Here is a 14,264-nt window from a genome sequence, read left to right as displayed (position 1 = left end):
TTCAGGATTGCTGTTAGTATGAGGGGCTTTTTGTCATCAATAGATTCAACACAATTGTGCTTCTAGAAAAGCCACTAGAAGCTACAAGGTGCTTCTAGTGCTAGAAGCTAGAAAACAAAGAGAGGTCTGTCTCACAAATATTTTAATATCTCTTGGGTACAGAGTTCCCATTCTTTCCTTCCAGGAGCTTTTCACATATAGATGATCCAAAAAGCTATTTAAAGCAATAAACAAGAACAAGAAAGCACAAAAATGGTGGTTGAGGGAAGGCACTAAACCTTCCCCCAAATTGAGTCCCATTTCAAAGCAAGTTACCATATTTTACCTTTATTTATAGTGACTGTTGATGCAGATTTCCATACTTTCTGGACCAACTATTATGGTCAGTGGTTTCAATAGCATGCTAAAAGAATTTGATATTTGGTTTATGTTCCATCATCCTATGTAAATATTATTATTCTGAAACTGCCATCTCCTTTGAGGAGCCTTCCTTCCCCTCACTCTCCCCATTGTCTTTCATTCCTACTTAGAAATAATCATATCACTGGCTCAAAACACTTTCCACAGCTCTGCTTTACTACGTAGAATAATGTATTTTAGTTAGTTGTGTCACTCCCCATCAGTGGCTTATGCGAAGGCCTGAATGTTCCATTTTCTTCCACGTCCCTAGATGTCTGATAACTCTTTGCTAAGTAGATAAATGCAACAATGAATCTAAGGATAGCATTTTGACTGGATCTTCAACTTTTAAACAGTACACCTATGAAGTTGTGCTTTCTGACTTTATGAAACAGTTAAACCTCTAAATAGTTTTCCACTAACAGTCTAGTTTGACATTCATTTCAGACATCTCTTCCTTTTCCCTCAGGAATTTACATGAAAGGGAAATTAACTAGCGTTTTGAATGAGCATTTCTCTCTGTACTACAGGGAAACCCCAGTGACTCTTACACAACAGCACCTAAAGTGGTGCCCTCTGTGAAAGAAAGCAGCTCATTAGCACATTAGAAAGGTTTGGAGACCACTCAGCTTAGGTTATATAAGGATCAAGAGACAACCAAGCATGCCAAATCAAAAGGAGATCTCAGAAAATACATATTTGACTAGTATCAATTTTTAATCTTGTAACATTCTGGTTCCATTTGCACTGTAGAGAGAGTTGTGATTTTGTGTTATTTCCACTTTTGACACTTGCTCACACTACTGATTTTTGCTTGTTAGTATCACTGGAATTTACATTAAGGCAGTCTACCTTGGTCCCTTGAAAACTAATTTAGTGTAATGGTTGGTTTTCATTGAAAGGAAAATTTGCTTTGTGTGTGTGAGTGTGCATGTGTGTGTGTGAGAGAGAGAGAGAAAGAGTGAGAGAGATTGGGTTGGGTCCCCCAGGAAGCCAACTAAAGCACAGAATAGGGTGCAGGCAGATGATTAAGGCTTGCTCTTGGGGTCAACATCTGTTGGGAAAAGGAAGATAACAGGATTGGACAGAGGGAAAAGCAGGGTTGTGTTATAATCTAATCAAAGGGGAATATCTTTCAATACTATCCCATGTTGAGAAGAGAGGACTGGGCCTTCCCACCCACTCTCTCCCCACCATTGAGCATTTTTTGGATGCAGGTTTCCTGGGAAGGGATGTTACCTTAGACAGGTCCTGCTTTCAGCTCAGGTAATCTCTATGTGGAGCTCACAGCTCAAGGCTATCAGCCAGCAACAACTTGTGGAAGCTGGAATTCCTTCAGTGCTGAATCTGGTATCATAGCACAGTGTCCATAATGATTCAATAGTATGGAAAATATATGTATCATTTAAAATTTTTTCTCTCAAAATCCTGTGTTTAGGAGACATAAGAAAAGTCACTGAGACCCAACCAAATAATAACTTGAATCTTGCATTTTCTCTCATCTATAAAACTTTTTCTCATCTGTGACTCTGTACAGAAATACTTATAGTTATTTTGTTTCCTTCTTAATTGTTTAATTTGGTTAGGTTTTCATCAGCTATAACTGGTCCTTTGAAAAAAACAATGTGTTTTCCTGTTTATTTATGAATTAAAGACTCTCCTATTTTTTATGAAGAAGTGGTGCAAATTTACTAGGTACGTAGGGTCATTTCCTCTGAAACAACTTTTCAGTCTCAGTTGCCAAAGAATTAAAAGTTAAAATAATTATTTATTCTTTCCCTAACACAATACTTAGAAGGAAAGTCTCTCCTTTGAAAATAGTGTGACTAATTTCTATTCAAAGTTGGAGGAGTCCTGAAAAGGAAGGAGAGTGTGTGATTTCAGCAGTTAGCATAGAACTTTGCAGATAACTTGTCCTTGCAAATTCACTTGGGATGTGATATTTATCCCCCAAAGGCAGGACCACAATTCCTCCTTGAAATGTAAATAGAAAGCTTCACAACTCACTTTTATGCAAAAAAAAAAAAAAAAAGGGTATGGTGAGACTGAAAATTCAAAGAGCTTGAAATCTTAACAAAAGCAACACTATGGGGTCTGTTTATGTGTGGGCTCATCATGGGCTGAATGTTTGGACTCTTCCCCCAGATTCATATGTTGAAGCCCTAACTGGAAGTGTGGGGATGTTAGGAGGTGGAGTCTTTGCAAGGTGATTTGATTTACATGAGGTCCTGAGGGTGAGTCTGCTATGATGGCATGGGCACCATTTTAAGAAGAGGAGAGACCGGAGCCTCCCATTTGAGAAAGGCAGCCATGCACAAGCCAGGGAGAGAGCTCTTCACCAGAACCTGGTCCTGCTGGCACCTCCATGTCAGATGTTCCAACCTCCAGAACTGTGAGGAATGAACATTTACTGTTTCAGTCACCTGGTCTATGGTATTTTGTTACAGCAGCCTAAGCAGACCGAAACGGGGCTCACTGGGAGGTTTGAAAAATATATGGATTCTCTGAGCATTTAAAGAATGCTTCTGCTGTAGTGAAATTGAATTTAATGTGACATTCTAGAGTTCACTTAAATGTAAACATGGTGATAAGATCAGTAAAAGTTTTATTTTGTTGAATTGATAGGCCTTTAAATATCCTTCTCCCCAGAGGTAACTGATTAGACACCAATCAGGCAATGAATGGGCTTAGGTTGGTTTTGAGAGGAGCTGTCCATTCAAGGCTGGTGTGCACAGATTAGCATAGCTTACTGGTAGGAGGCCATATAGATTCTAATTATCACTTGAGAATGATTGATGGAAAACTCCCTGTTTTATGTCTTAGGAAATACATAAGCATTCTAGGATTGGCTTCCTTATAGAAGGATTTTTTTTGGTGGATCCAGGAAACACATGAAAAGCAAGCAGATCTTTTCTTGATCATTGGAAGGCATAGATGATCTATAATACTTAATTTTCTATATGACATCACATCTCTTGATGGACAAAATGAGTCATATACACAACATTTTCACTTCCTGCTATTGCTTTACTTCAAGGGTAAGGAAGACGAGGAAACTGTTCTGGCCCCAGGCTCCAGTTCCCGCGCTCTCTCCACTAACCAAATGGCCTCCAGGTCAGCCCTGATTTTGCTCATTCTTTAGAATAATGTGTTTCCTTCTGGCTTTGAAGCCAGATCAGGGATGGAACCTTAGCCACTCACTGGCTGCATGATGTTATAGCAGGATTAACTGGGAGATCACCGGTGATATCACATACCCTTAAGCCCCCAGCATACAGTTAAGAGTTGGACATAAACTCTTTCCTTACAGAGAACTCCTCATTCTACAAAAGCAACAGAAGCTTTTCCCCTCTTTAGTCCTCTTCATATAAGACTACTTTTCAATGTTATTCCTCCCTTTTGAGTAATACATTGTTTTTCCTAATAGGAAGAACCATTTTATTAGCTTTAGTACCTGATGTAAGGTACAGAAAATTTGTTTTATTATTTTTTTTACATTTTTAAAAGATTTTAGGAAACTTATTATTATTTGTTAAATCCTAGGGCAGGTTTGGGTGAGGGCTGACTGAACTAATTGAACTGAAAGCTGATTAATAATTTCTGAATGCATCTAGTGTAGTTTATCAGCCCTGCATATGCTTCTTTTAAAAAATGAATCAAGGTTATACATGCATGTGGTATAAATAGTTCAAAAGCTTTTAGAAAAACCAGACATTCCAAAATCCTTCCACAGCATTCTATATGTATTTCGTGGATTTAATGCGTATTCTTATCTGTCTAGAAATATTAAATATTAAGCATTGTGATTCTTAAAGAGTTTCTTCTAACTCAAGGTGACTTTTTCTCTTTGTTTACATTGATTTATATCTTTTATATTAGATGCTTTCAGTAAAAGACTTCGATATCTGCTCACATTTAAGAGTGGATCATAATAAAGCTGGATAGAAAGTTTAAGGGTATCAGTATGATGTATCTAATTTGCTCTCTGTTGTAGGGTGAGATGCCTGGGGGCATTTCCATGAGCAATGTTAATGTATTCAGAACCTTTGTGCTGTCCAGATTCTTTAGAAAAGATCCTTCTGAAACAAAATCAGGAGTATATCCCTGGCTGCTAACATTCTATGAGCCACTTTGAAAGAGAGAACTGGGGTCTCAAGACTTGGGGTGTGAAGCTGTTTATTTCCTCCTTTCTAAGTATCTCTAAGCCTGGTTTCCTTCAGTCCAGAGACCTCTCTATTTTACTCTTACAAAAGGGTAAGTCTCAAATTTTCTGCAAGAGCAGGAGATGTATTGGACAATGTGCTGTACTCTCCATTTTCCCTTTTATAACCAAAGGATCTATTCCACCAGCGACCGGGAGTGCCCTTAGTTGAAGCAGCTCACTTTGCCCATGATCCTGCACTGTTTGTGGGAACAGCTTGCTTACAATTACAGGTCAGTGTGAGTGTCCAGTCCCTTCATCCTACTTAGGACAATTCAGAAAGATCATCCCAGCTGTGAGGCCTTTTTACGACCATGCCGGAACCCAAAGTCATGTGCTCAGTCTTTCTTTCCCACACAAATGTTGATCCTAGTAATACTTGCTTCCCAGGGAATGGGAGTTTGGCAAGGACAGTTGTAGTTGCAAATATAAGAAAGGGAATCTGTGAATCTGATAGGGGACTAAAGAGAAAATTTTAGTTTAAGGTAAATAGTTATATACTTAGTAAGTAATGCATATGTTAAAGCTGTTGTTTCAGAAACTACAGATAAGGCCAGTCCCTGCTCCTGGGAGAAACAGTCAACCTCCTGGGGCGCTGCTAGAGATTACCACCTGGGGACAAGTGGAGGCATCCGGGCCATTGTGTTCCAGGGAGAGACAGACAACCACCCACCGCTGGGAACAGCTAACTGTCAGGACAAGAATGCTGCAGTCTGTTTTACCTAATTCTCCTTGAATTTCAAAACCCTTCACTGCACCTTGTTTAGTCCCTGTTATAAAAAGGTTGGCCTGAAAAGAAATTGTAAGATGGTCTGTTAGAGTATGAACCCACCATCTTCTCAGATCACCAGCCATCTGAATAAAGTGCCCATAAAGATTCAATCTCTGTCCCTGCTTATTGGGTTTGGCAAGTGACAGACAGCATGAGCTCCCGTGTCTTTTCTGGTTTCAGATCTAGCTGCTTCTTAAAAATACTTTCAAATCATCTTTCTGTTTTCAGCTTTACCATCATTATCACTTTTAGAAATATCCATTCCTTAGCTTTTGAAAGGTTTTACAGTGGAAATCACATTACTTCTTAGGTTTTTTAATTGTTGGTTAGAATTTAGGTGTCTGAGATCTATTAAGTCAGTTCACACTCATCAATTTTGTTGTTATTATCCTTGACCTGTGATTTTTGCCTTAAAAAATTCTTTTAAATTATCTTAAAAAACTGTCATTTTAGTGATAGTTGGGAAAAGTGTGCATTTAATCTTTCAATGTTTTCCTGTAGAATTCACCCTGCATCAAAAACTTCTGACATTTTTATTTGCAGGCCATATTGTATAGTAAATATAAATATGAGCTTTAGATATAGGAGCCTCATCATTAGAGCTTTCTGGGTGCACTAATCCAAAAGAAAAGAGTAAGAAAGGGATCCGATATCTTGAAGTTTGATATATTTTTAAGAAAGTAAGTGATGGGAAACTATCAAAATGGAAGGAGTTGGTAACAAGTTTGCAATTAGAAGATAATACAAATGACTGCATAAAAATTGAAAAATAGATATTACCTCAAGGATCATGATAGCTTATGACTTGCATGATAGTCATCATTTTTTAACAGCTGCCCTAATGGGGATAAAATGCATATAATGTAGGCATTTAAAAGCTCTCCTTTCATTACACTGAGTAGTCATGAGAGATAATATGCATTAGTACGTGCCATTCTAAACTCAAAAGAATAGATAAACTTCAAGAGGGTTTAAAGGAAGGGAGTAAATATGATTAAAGGCCTGGGATAAGGAGAACTTAAGTAGTAAGCAGAAGAATATCCAGTTTATTCAGAAGAGACTAATTAGACAGTTTTCTAATGGCCCTAAAGCATATAAAGCAATACTTACTCATTTTCACATTTATAAGTGCCTTTTCTAAGAAAATTTAATGGGATAATTTGTGGATAAAAGCACTTTATTGATAGAAAGGCATTCAATGTTAGTTTTCTTCTTTCTTAAAGGATCCAAGCATAATAAAATGGTCTTTAATTTTAACAAAAAAGAAATGAAGTTTTATATAAGAATTCCTAAAAGCGAGGTTTATTATAGAATTTATTGCTTTAAAAATGAAATTTATGTTAAAAAGCAATGGATAGAATGAGATTAATGGATGTGTAGAAGCCAGTTTTCTTTGTACTAATGATGCATTTCCTTATTTATTTTTCTACATTTTCACATTTTCCCATAATTTTAATAAATGACCAGGTAACATTTTTATAATGGACAAAAACTCACGTTATTTGTATTTTCATTACAACATGATACTGTGGATATATTCCTTTATTGAATGATTATAGGAGGTCAAAGGGCAGCTAACCAAGGCGGCTTCAACTGCTGACCTTGTCATTTAATAGCTCTGTGACTCTTGGCATGTTACTTAACTTTTAAAAATATCAATGATGATTTTGACTACACCACAGGGTTGTTGAGAGGATTAAATTAATATTTTTTGTTTAGAATTTTTTGTATGTTTATAGGCACACCTTGGAGATATTGCAGCTTTAATTAGAAACCCCTGAAATAAAGCAAAGGCAACAATAAAGCAAGTCAATTAAATACTTTGGTTTTCCGAGTGCATACAAACGTTGTATTTACATCTATTCTAAGTGTGCAATCGCATTGTATGTAAAAAATGTACATGCTTTAATTAGAAGAATACTTTACTGCTAACAATGCTAACAATCATTTGCACCTTCAGTGTTTCTGAATCTTTTTGTGAGTGAAGGGTCTGGCTTCAGTGTTCATAGCTGCTGGCTCTTCAGGGTGGGGGTGGCCGAAGGCCAGGGTTGGTGGTGGCAACTTCTTAAAATAAGACAACAGTGAAGCTCACTGCATCAATTGATTTTTTTCTTTCACAATTTTTTCTGTAGCATGTGATGTTTGATAGTGTTTTACCCACAGTAGAAGTTCTTTCAAAATCGGAGCCAATTCTCTTTCTAGCCTGCCACTGGCTTTATCAAGTCAGTCTATATACCATTCCAAACCCTTTGTTATCATTGCAGCAATCCTCACAGCGTCTTCACCAGAAGTAGAATTTATCTCAAGAAACCACTTAAAAACTAGCAGTTCTCTAAATAACTGGGACCTAAGCTCTTAGCACTGGAAGTCTATTTTCCTCACACTGGCAAAGCCATTCCACGTGAACCCATATGAAACAAAAGCAAAAAGGAAGAATGCTCCTTCTCTACCACCCACTGAAGCACAAACCTATGGAGTCCTGCCTGTCCCAAGAATACCTCTCTACAAGATGCTGAAGCCAGAGACAGAGGTAGGGCTTGTAGCCCTTTCTGCCCATGGTTTTCCAGCCTGCCCCAACTGATGCTACCATCATTCACAAGAGTAGCATGACAGCAATAATCCCTGAATGGGGAACATTCCTTAATACCAATGTCTAGGTGAATTCTGATGCATATAGAGTATTTCACTAAGAATGTATATGCAATCAGGGAGTCAAGTTATATGCCTTTTTAAACTCTTAGCCCAATCTTATTAAACTTCTTAATATGTATTTGTCTGGTGCTTCAAGTAATTGGTTATTTAATTGTAAAAGGTTTTTAAATGTTAAATCCACCAAAAAAAAAAGGATTAAAACATGTCTCCATTCTCAAAGTACGGTAATAAAACCAGAAAAAATTTTAATGAAAATTAGACTAATAAAGAATTTGTTCAATAAGGTTTTGTCTAATAATCATAAGCTACAGATGAACAGAAGACATTTAGTCCATAGGTATACTTTGCTTAACTGCAGAAAACTGAACATTTTTATTTAAAATGGCATGACTTGGTAAAGTATTCCATGCGTACCATCCTCAAGTCCTCACTATGATCTATCACACACTTCACTCATCACAGTACCACATAGTCTCTAAAGGGCACTGTGTTTGTGAACCCTAGCATCTACTATTTACCATAAGAAGATTCCAGGAGACAATGATATTGGTGAATATGTTTAAAAAGACCCTCTGGGTTCCAAAATATAGGTAATACAATAAAATATAGATACAATTACATTTCTTCAGCCACTTTAAGCATCTATCTGTGCTTTTCATTTTCAATTTCATCACATATTTGACAAGAGTTGGTATAGATCTCCCTGAAGCAGAAACCTATCTCCTCTGAGGAGGAGCTAGTTTTTTGTAAAAAGGGCTAGTTTTTACAAAAGTTCTTTCTTCAGGCCACTGCTCTTTATTAGAATTTTTGCTGTGTTCTTTCATTATGCAAACAAAAAAAATCAGGCTGAACATTTCATCAAGTGAAAGGAACATTATTACTATGTTCCACACTGAAAACTGAAATATTCAAAGTGCATAAAATCATCTTAGACATAATTAATATCTGATCAGTGGCTTAATGTCTGTCCTTGTGGAGAAACTATTTTTAAATAAATAACTTCAATTATCAGAAATAATGTGACCAAATTGAGATTCTCAGAAACTGAAAGGCAAACCCAAGAGTCAACAAGGACAAAACAAAACAAAACAAAACAAAACAAAACAAAATAAAACCAACAGCAGAGATTCTACTTGAAGTGAAAGAGCCATTCAATCCCAGCAGTAAGAACATATTTTGAGAGGGAACAGACTTTGGTAAGTACAAGTCAAATTGTCTTTGACTTAAATCAAGCAGAAAACCAAACAACATATTCATCAAAATGTACGCCTGAGACGTTCAGCTTCGGTAACTACGAAAAAGCAAGAATGTTACCGTTTCCCATCTCTGAATAGTTAAAATTCCTAAATTGGAAAACAGTTATGCCTTCTTTTGTTTACCCATCTACTGATCAAATATTTAAAAATCCTCACCTGAGGATATCTTTATTGATTTTAGAGAGAGAGAGGAGTGGTGGGGAGAGAGAGGGGCTAGGGAGAGAGAGAGAGATTAATGCGAGAGAGAGACATCAATTGGTTGTCTCCCATACTCACCCTGGGTGGGATTAAACCTGCAACCTAGGTATGTGCCCTGACTGGGGATCGAACCCACAACCTTTTTGTGTGTAGGACAACAGTCTAACTAACTTAGCCATTTGGCCAGGGCCATCAATAAAATATTTATTGAGTAGCTACTAACCATTAGACAGCCACTCTATATGCGTTGGGTTTATGATCTTGGACAAAAGAGGCAAACTCTGTTTCCTGGTGAAGTTTACATTATAATGGCATGCATTATATTTAGTAATAGGAAGAGGCAGATTCAATGAAAGAAAAACAACTTTTGTCGGTGTACTTTCTAGCAATCTGCTGCTGCCTGCCAAAATTTAGACTGCAAAAAAGACATCATCGCATTCAAATGCTGGTTTGTATGACCACTGAAGACAACATGAAAAGCCTCATGCAGCTACCCCTACTTTCTTAACATGAATTTGAAGTGCCCAATTTTTAGAAATTGGAGTTGGATTTTCCAAGCTCTGGGATACACGATGATGTTGTTGTCACATAATGAATAACCCAGTCTCAACCATCATTTCAGACCAAATCTGGGACACCCAATAAAAAATAAGCAAAGTAACTGCACTGTGCCCTGTGTCTGGAAACCAGGACATATTATTACATGTTTTAAACTGTTCAGTGAAAACGAAACGTGCATGATAAATGAACTACTGTGAAAGGATATCAGAAAACTGACATATGCAGCTAAGTACATACTTTTTTAGCCTTTTCTATAAAATGCTTTCCTTCATTTTAAGCATTAATAACTGAAGTATTTTTTAAACCTAGGTACACAACTTATAGCTCTTAAATGAAGCCTCTCACATGAGCCTTAGAGAATTATGTTCTTACAGCTAAGTGCAATTCATATCTAATTATTTAATACGGCTATTATTATTATTGTATTTTAGAGCATTAATTCTTATTATCTCTTAGAGAATTAATGTAATTAATACAAACCTTATTCCTACAACTTAGGTGGACCTCAGTGCCAACATTGGTATGAAATGCAATACCAGGTCAAGTTCTCTCAGTTTCCTAGTTCTACGATACATCACTACTCTAGTTACACAGTGACATTTTAATGATTTCCAAACACTTATCTGGATGGTCTAAAAATATCATACACTAGGTGTGCCTTTTCTGTAAGATATGCCATCAATTGGTGAATTAAGGTATTTTTCTCTATTAAGTGCAGGTAAAGAGAGAAAGAGAGGGAGAGAGAGAGAGAAAGGAAAATACACGACTCACAATCTTTATGATCATTTTATAACCATGCTGGCTTGCAGTAGTTACTTTACCTCTATAAAAATACTACCTACTTTTGTGGCCCATTTAGAATAAGGTAGCAGGAGAAATAAAGTGCGCTCTGGCACACCTGAGAGGGCACGGCAGCCTTTCAGCCTCTTACCCATATCCTGCCCTATGCACCTCTTCCATTTGCTGTCTCTGAGTTGTATCCTTTGTTAACACTATAAATCAAGTATTTCTCAAGTTTTTGTGAGCCATTATAGCAAATCACCAAAGTGGGAACCACTGATGTTGTAGCCAAGTTGGACAGAAGTTTGTGAGTACCCAGGGCACCCAATACTGTGATTGGCATCCCAAAATAAGGCAGTCCTGTGTCGAGGATTCGTTAAACCTGTGGAATCTGACACTAACTCTATGTAGTTAGTGTTGGAACTGAATTAAATTATAGGACATCCAGTAGCTGTCCAGAGAGTTGTAGAGCGAGTATGGAAAAAACCCACGTATTTGGTGTCAAAAGTGCTGTGAATTAATACAGTTCATATTGACCATATGTATTCTAAAATACCAAAGAAAATAGTAAAAACAAAAACTGCACATTGATTTCCACAATTTTCTCTCATTGGACGGCCATTACAGTTGCTCTCATATCCAAGTAACTTTAATTGTACGACTGCTCTTCCCTTGTGTATGTAAAATATGCCACAGTATTCAGTCATTCAAACACAAGGGGGAAAGTTGCGTGTTTGGAAACATTTCAAATAATAAAAGTGGGGGAAATATACCATGAGTGTTCTCCACGTGTGTTGTCATTTCAAGACACAATATATTTTAAATGCTCACACACATTTTTTGAAAGAGCTGAAGTAAAATATACATTCTTAAGCAGACATAATTGTTGAAATGTCAGGTAGCTGGTTCTAATGAAGACCTTACAATGTAGGCAAGTCCCACAATGACAACTGCTTTTCTCTGGTCACCAAATTCTCTCATCTTACTTCTATTTAGACAAAATAATAGCAGCATTTTTCCAGTATTAATTTTTGTCAGTTGACATAGAATGTAAGTCACTTCCAAATAAACTATAAACAGTAAATACGAGGTAAGCAGCATAAAGTCTTAGAAAGAATCCTTTAAAGATCATTGACAAGCTTGTCTGTTCCTCAAAATAAATTATTATACAGCCATATACTATAAAATACAGATATACAATTCTTTGCAACATTCCACTGACTTTGAGTTTTTATTGTGTTTATAAAATGAAATTTTGCATGCCTAAGTTTTGAGCTCCTGAAATTTAAATAAAACTGAGAGATGTATTTTTAACCACATGATTTTAACTTCACTTATCCCTCAGTTCATTTCTCACTAATAAAATAAGTTGGTATAAATCTGTTTATTTTGATAAGTTGTTTTTCTATCATCAGTCCATTTGCATAGGGATATGAACTTCCGGTTCCTGTCAATTGAGTCCTTAGTACAAGGAAGAGAATGTAAACTCATGTGAATCCCTGAGATTTTGGAATAGGTACCCAATACTGACTGCCTGGAGTTATGAATATTTATCAGTTGCTGTTATTTAATAGAAAACAACTTTTTCAGAGCATGTGAGTAAACAACTTCAAAATGTGATTCCATCTGCCAGTGTTTTCTGAAAACAGTACAAACCTTCTTTTTTATCTTCTGGAGTAATCTTCACTTTTGTGTCTGTTATATCTTTGAAGGATGCCAGAAAAAGTACCACATCTCCCTTCTCGTTCTTTATGGGAACAATGTCCAACAGGCACCAAAATGGAGACCCTGCAACAGTAATAAAAATACAAATCAACCACTGCCTTGTGTTTTTTTTATCTTATAAAAGTCTCAAACTTTAGGGGTACATTCAATAAAGTCCTTACTGTTTTCTTCTATCCCACAACTCCCCCCACAAAAATCTTAAAAATGTCACTTTCCAGATTCCATAAATGTTTAACCCATATGTATATCTCTTCATTCCCAAAAGAAAAGCTGTCCCTGAAAATAAGGCAGCATTTTAAACAAAAACACTTGTCTGTGCTGTGACATTTTTGCTTATGTCATTCAAATTGTATTTCTTCCTTGAATTGGTGAACTTCATGAAGAATTTCACTTCATGAAACTTTGCCCCTTCCCACCCCCACCACATACTAGTGCACAAATAAAGGTCTTTGTTTGGTAGGAGTTCAACGGGTTTATTTAGTCAATTTAAAAATCAATGATTGCTCACCAGAAAGGCTAAAATTAAAAAGATGGAAAATACCAAGTTTGAGGTCGAATGTGTACTCACGTAAACCCTTCTACATTGCTGGGTGGGAGCAAATTAATACATACACTTTAAAATCTGCTTGGGAGTATTAAGACATATTCTCATAATGTAATGTTATACAGCAATGTGAATGTGAATGAGCAATGTACAAGAACTGACAAGGAATGGGATGAATATCAATAACAATATGTTGAGCAAAAGTACCCAGACGCAAATGAGTGGAATGCAATGTAAATACATTTACATTAAGCACAAAGACAGGCAAAACTAATCTATGTGTCAGAAGTCAGGTAAGTGGTCAGCTTTGGGATACTGTGGTTAGAAGGGGACACAGGTCAGGGGTTCTGGGATGGTGGTCACCTTAGTTTTTTTCTACGATCTTCATGTTGTTTGCATAGGAGTGCTCAGTTTTTGAGAATTAACCAACTCTCAACTTTGACTACGGTATTTTTCATTACGTGTGTTTTATTTCAAGAACACATTTTAAAAAGCAATATTTTTTTTTAGCAAAAGAACCATCAGAAATATCATTAACAGGCTCAAGTTTAAGCCTAAGACTTATATTTTGAAATGCTTTTATATACAGGGGTGGGCAAAAATAGGTTTATGGTTGTTTGTATGGAAAAAGATGTGTAGTTTATGATTATCACAATAGTTTTGTTAACTCAGAAAGAATAATCTCTGTGTCATATACTCGCAGCTGTAAACATACTTTTGCACACTCTGGTATTCTGAAATACACACTTTAAAAATACACACAAGTTTGCACTAGATTTTATACTAAAAAGCATTCCTGGGAAGAAATATTGGAAAGTTATGAAAAAGTTATTGATTAAAAGTAAACTATTCATCCATTCACATATACTTTTCCTTTATTTTTCTTTTGATGGGAAAAACTTTAATATTGTAAATTTCCATCTTATTTGGGAGTTGACTTCAGAGTTAGGTATAAGACAGAAACAATAGACTCAGAAATAGCCTCGATGTTTTACTATATCCAGTCTCACCGTTTCCAACACAGCTGATAAGTCCATCCAGCCTTGTCATTATTTTTCTTTAGTTGAACACGAGTTGAACCACTTGGTTTATATTTAGGAACCATCTGACATAAAAATAATATTTTTATAGCTGTTGCTGTCGTGTTTTTCAAAGTGAGGATGAATTCACATGCAA

General features: G+C 36.4%; 1 protein-coding gene across 1 annotated transcript in view; it reads right to left on the bottom strand.

The window, feature by feature from the left end:
- The window catches only part of KCNH8 (potassium voltage-gated channel subfamily H member 8), a 273,152-nt gene that overhangs the window by 138,586 nt on the left and 120,302 nt on the right, over positions 1-14,264 (bottom strand). The window contains exon 3 of the mRNA XM_037144062.2: positions 12,476-12,607. Within this exon, the coding sequence (XP_036999957.2) occupies positions 12,476-12,607 (132 nt within the window). The remainder of the gene's footprint in view (positions 1-12,475; positions 12,608-14,264) is intronic.

The sequence above is a fragment of the Artibeus jamaicensis genome, unplaced genomic scaffold (genome assembly GCF_021234435.1).
Source record: "Artibeus jamaicensis isolate MK-2021 breed Jamaican fruit bat unplaced genomic scaffold, CSHL_Jam_final contig_519, whole genome shotgun sequence".
Classification (NCBI taxonomy): Eukaryota; Metazoa; Chordata; class Mammalia; order Chiroptera; family Phyllostomidae; genus Artibeus; species Artibeus jamaicensis.
Note: the sequence above shows the minus strand (reverse complement) of the source record. Positions and strands in the feature narration are given on the sequence as shown.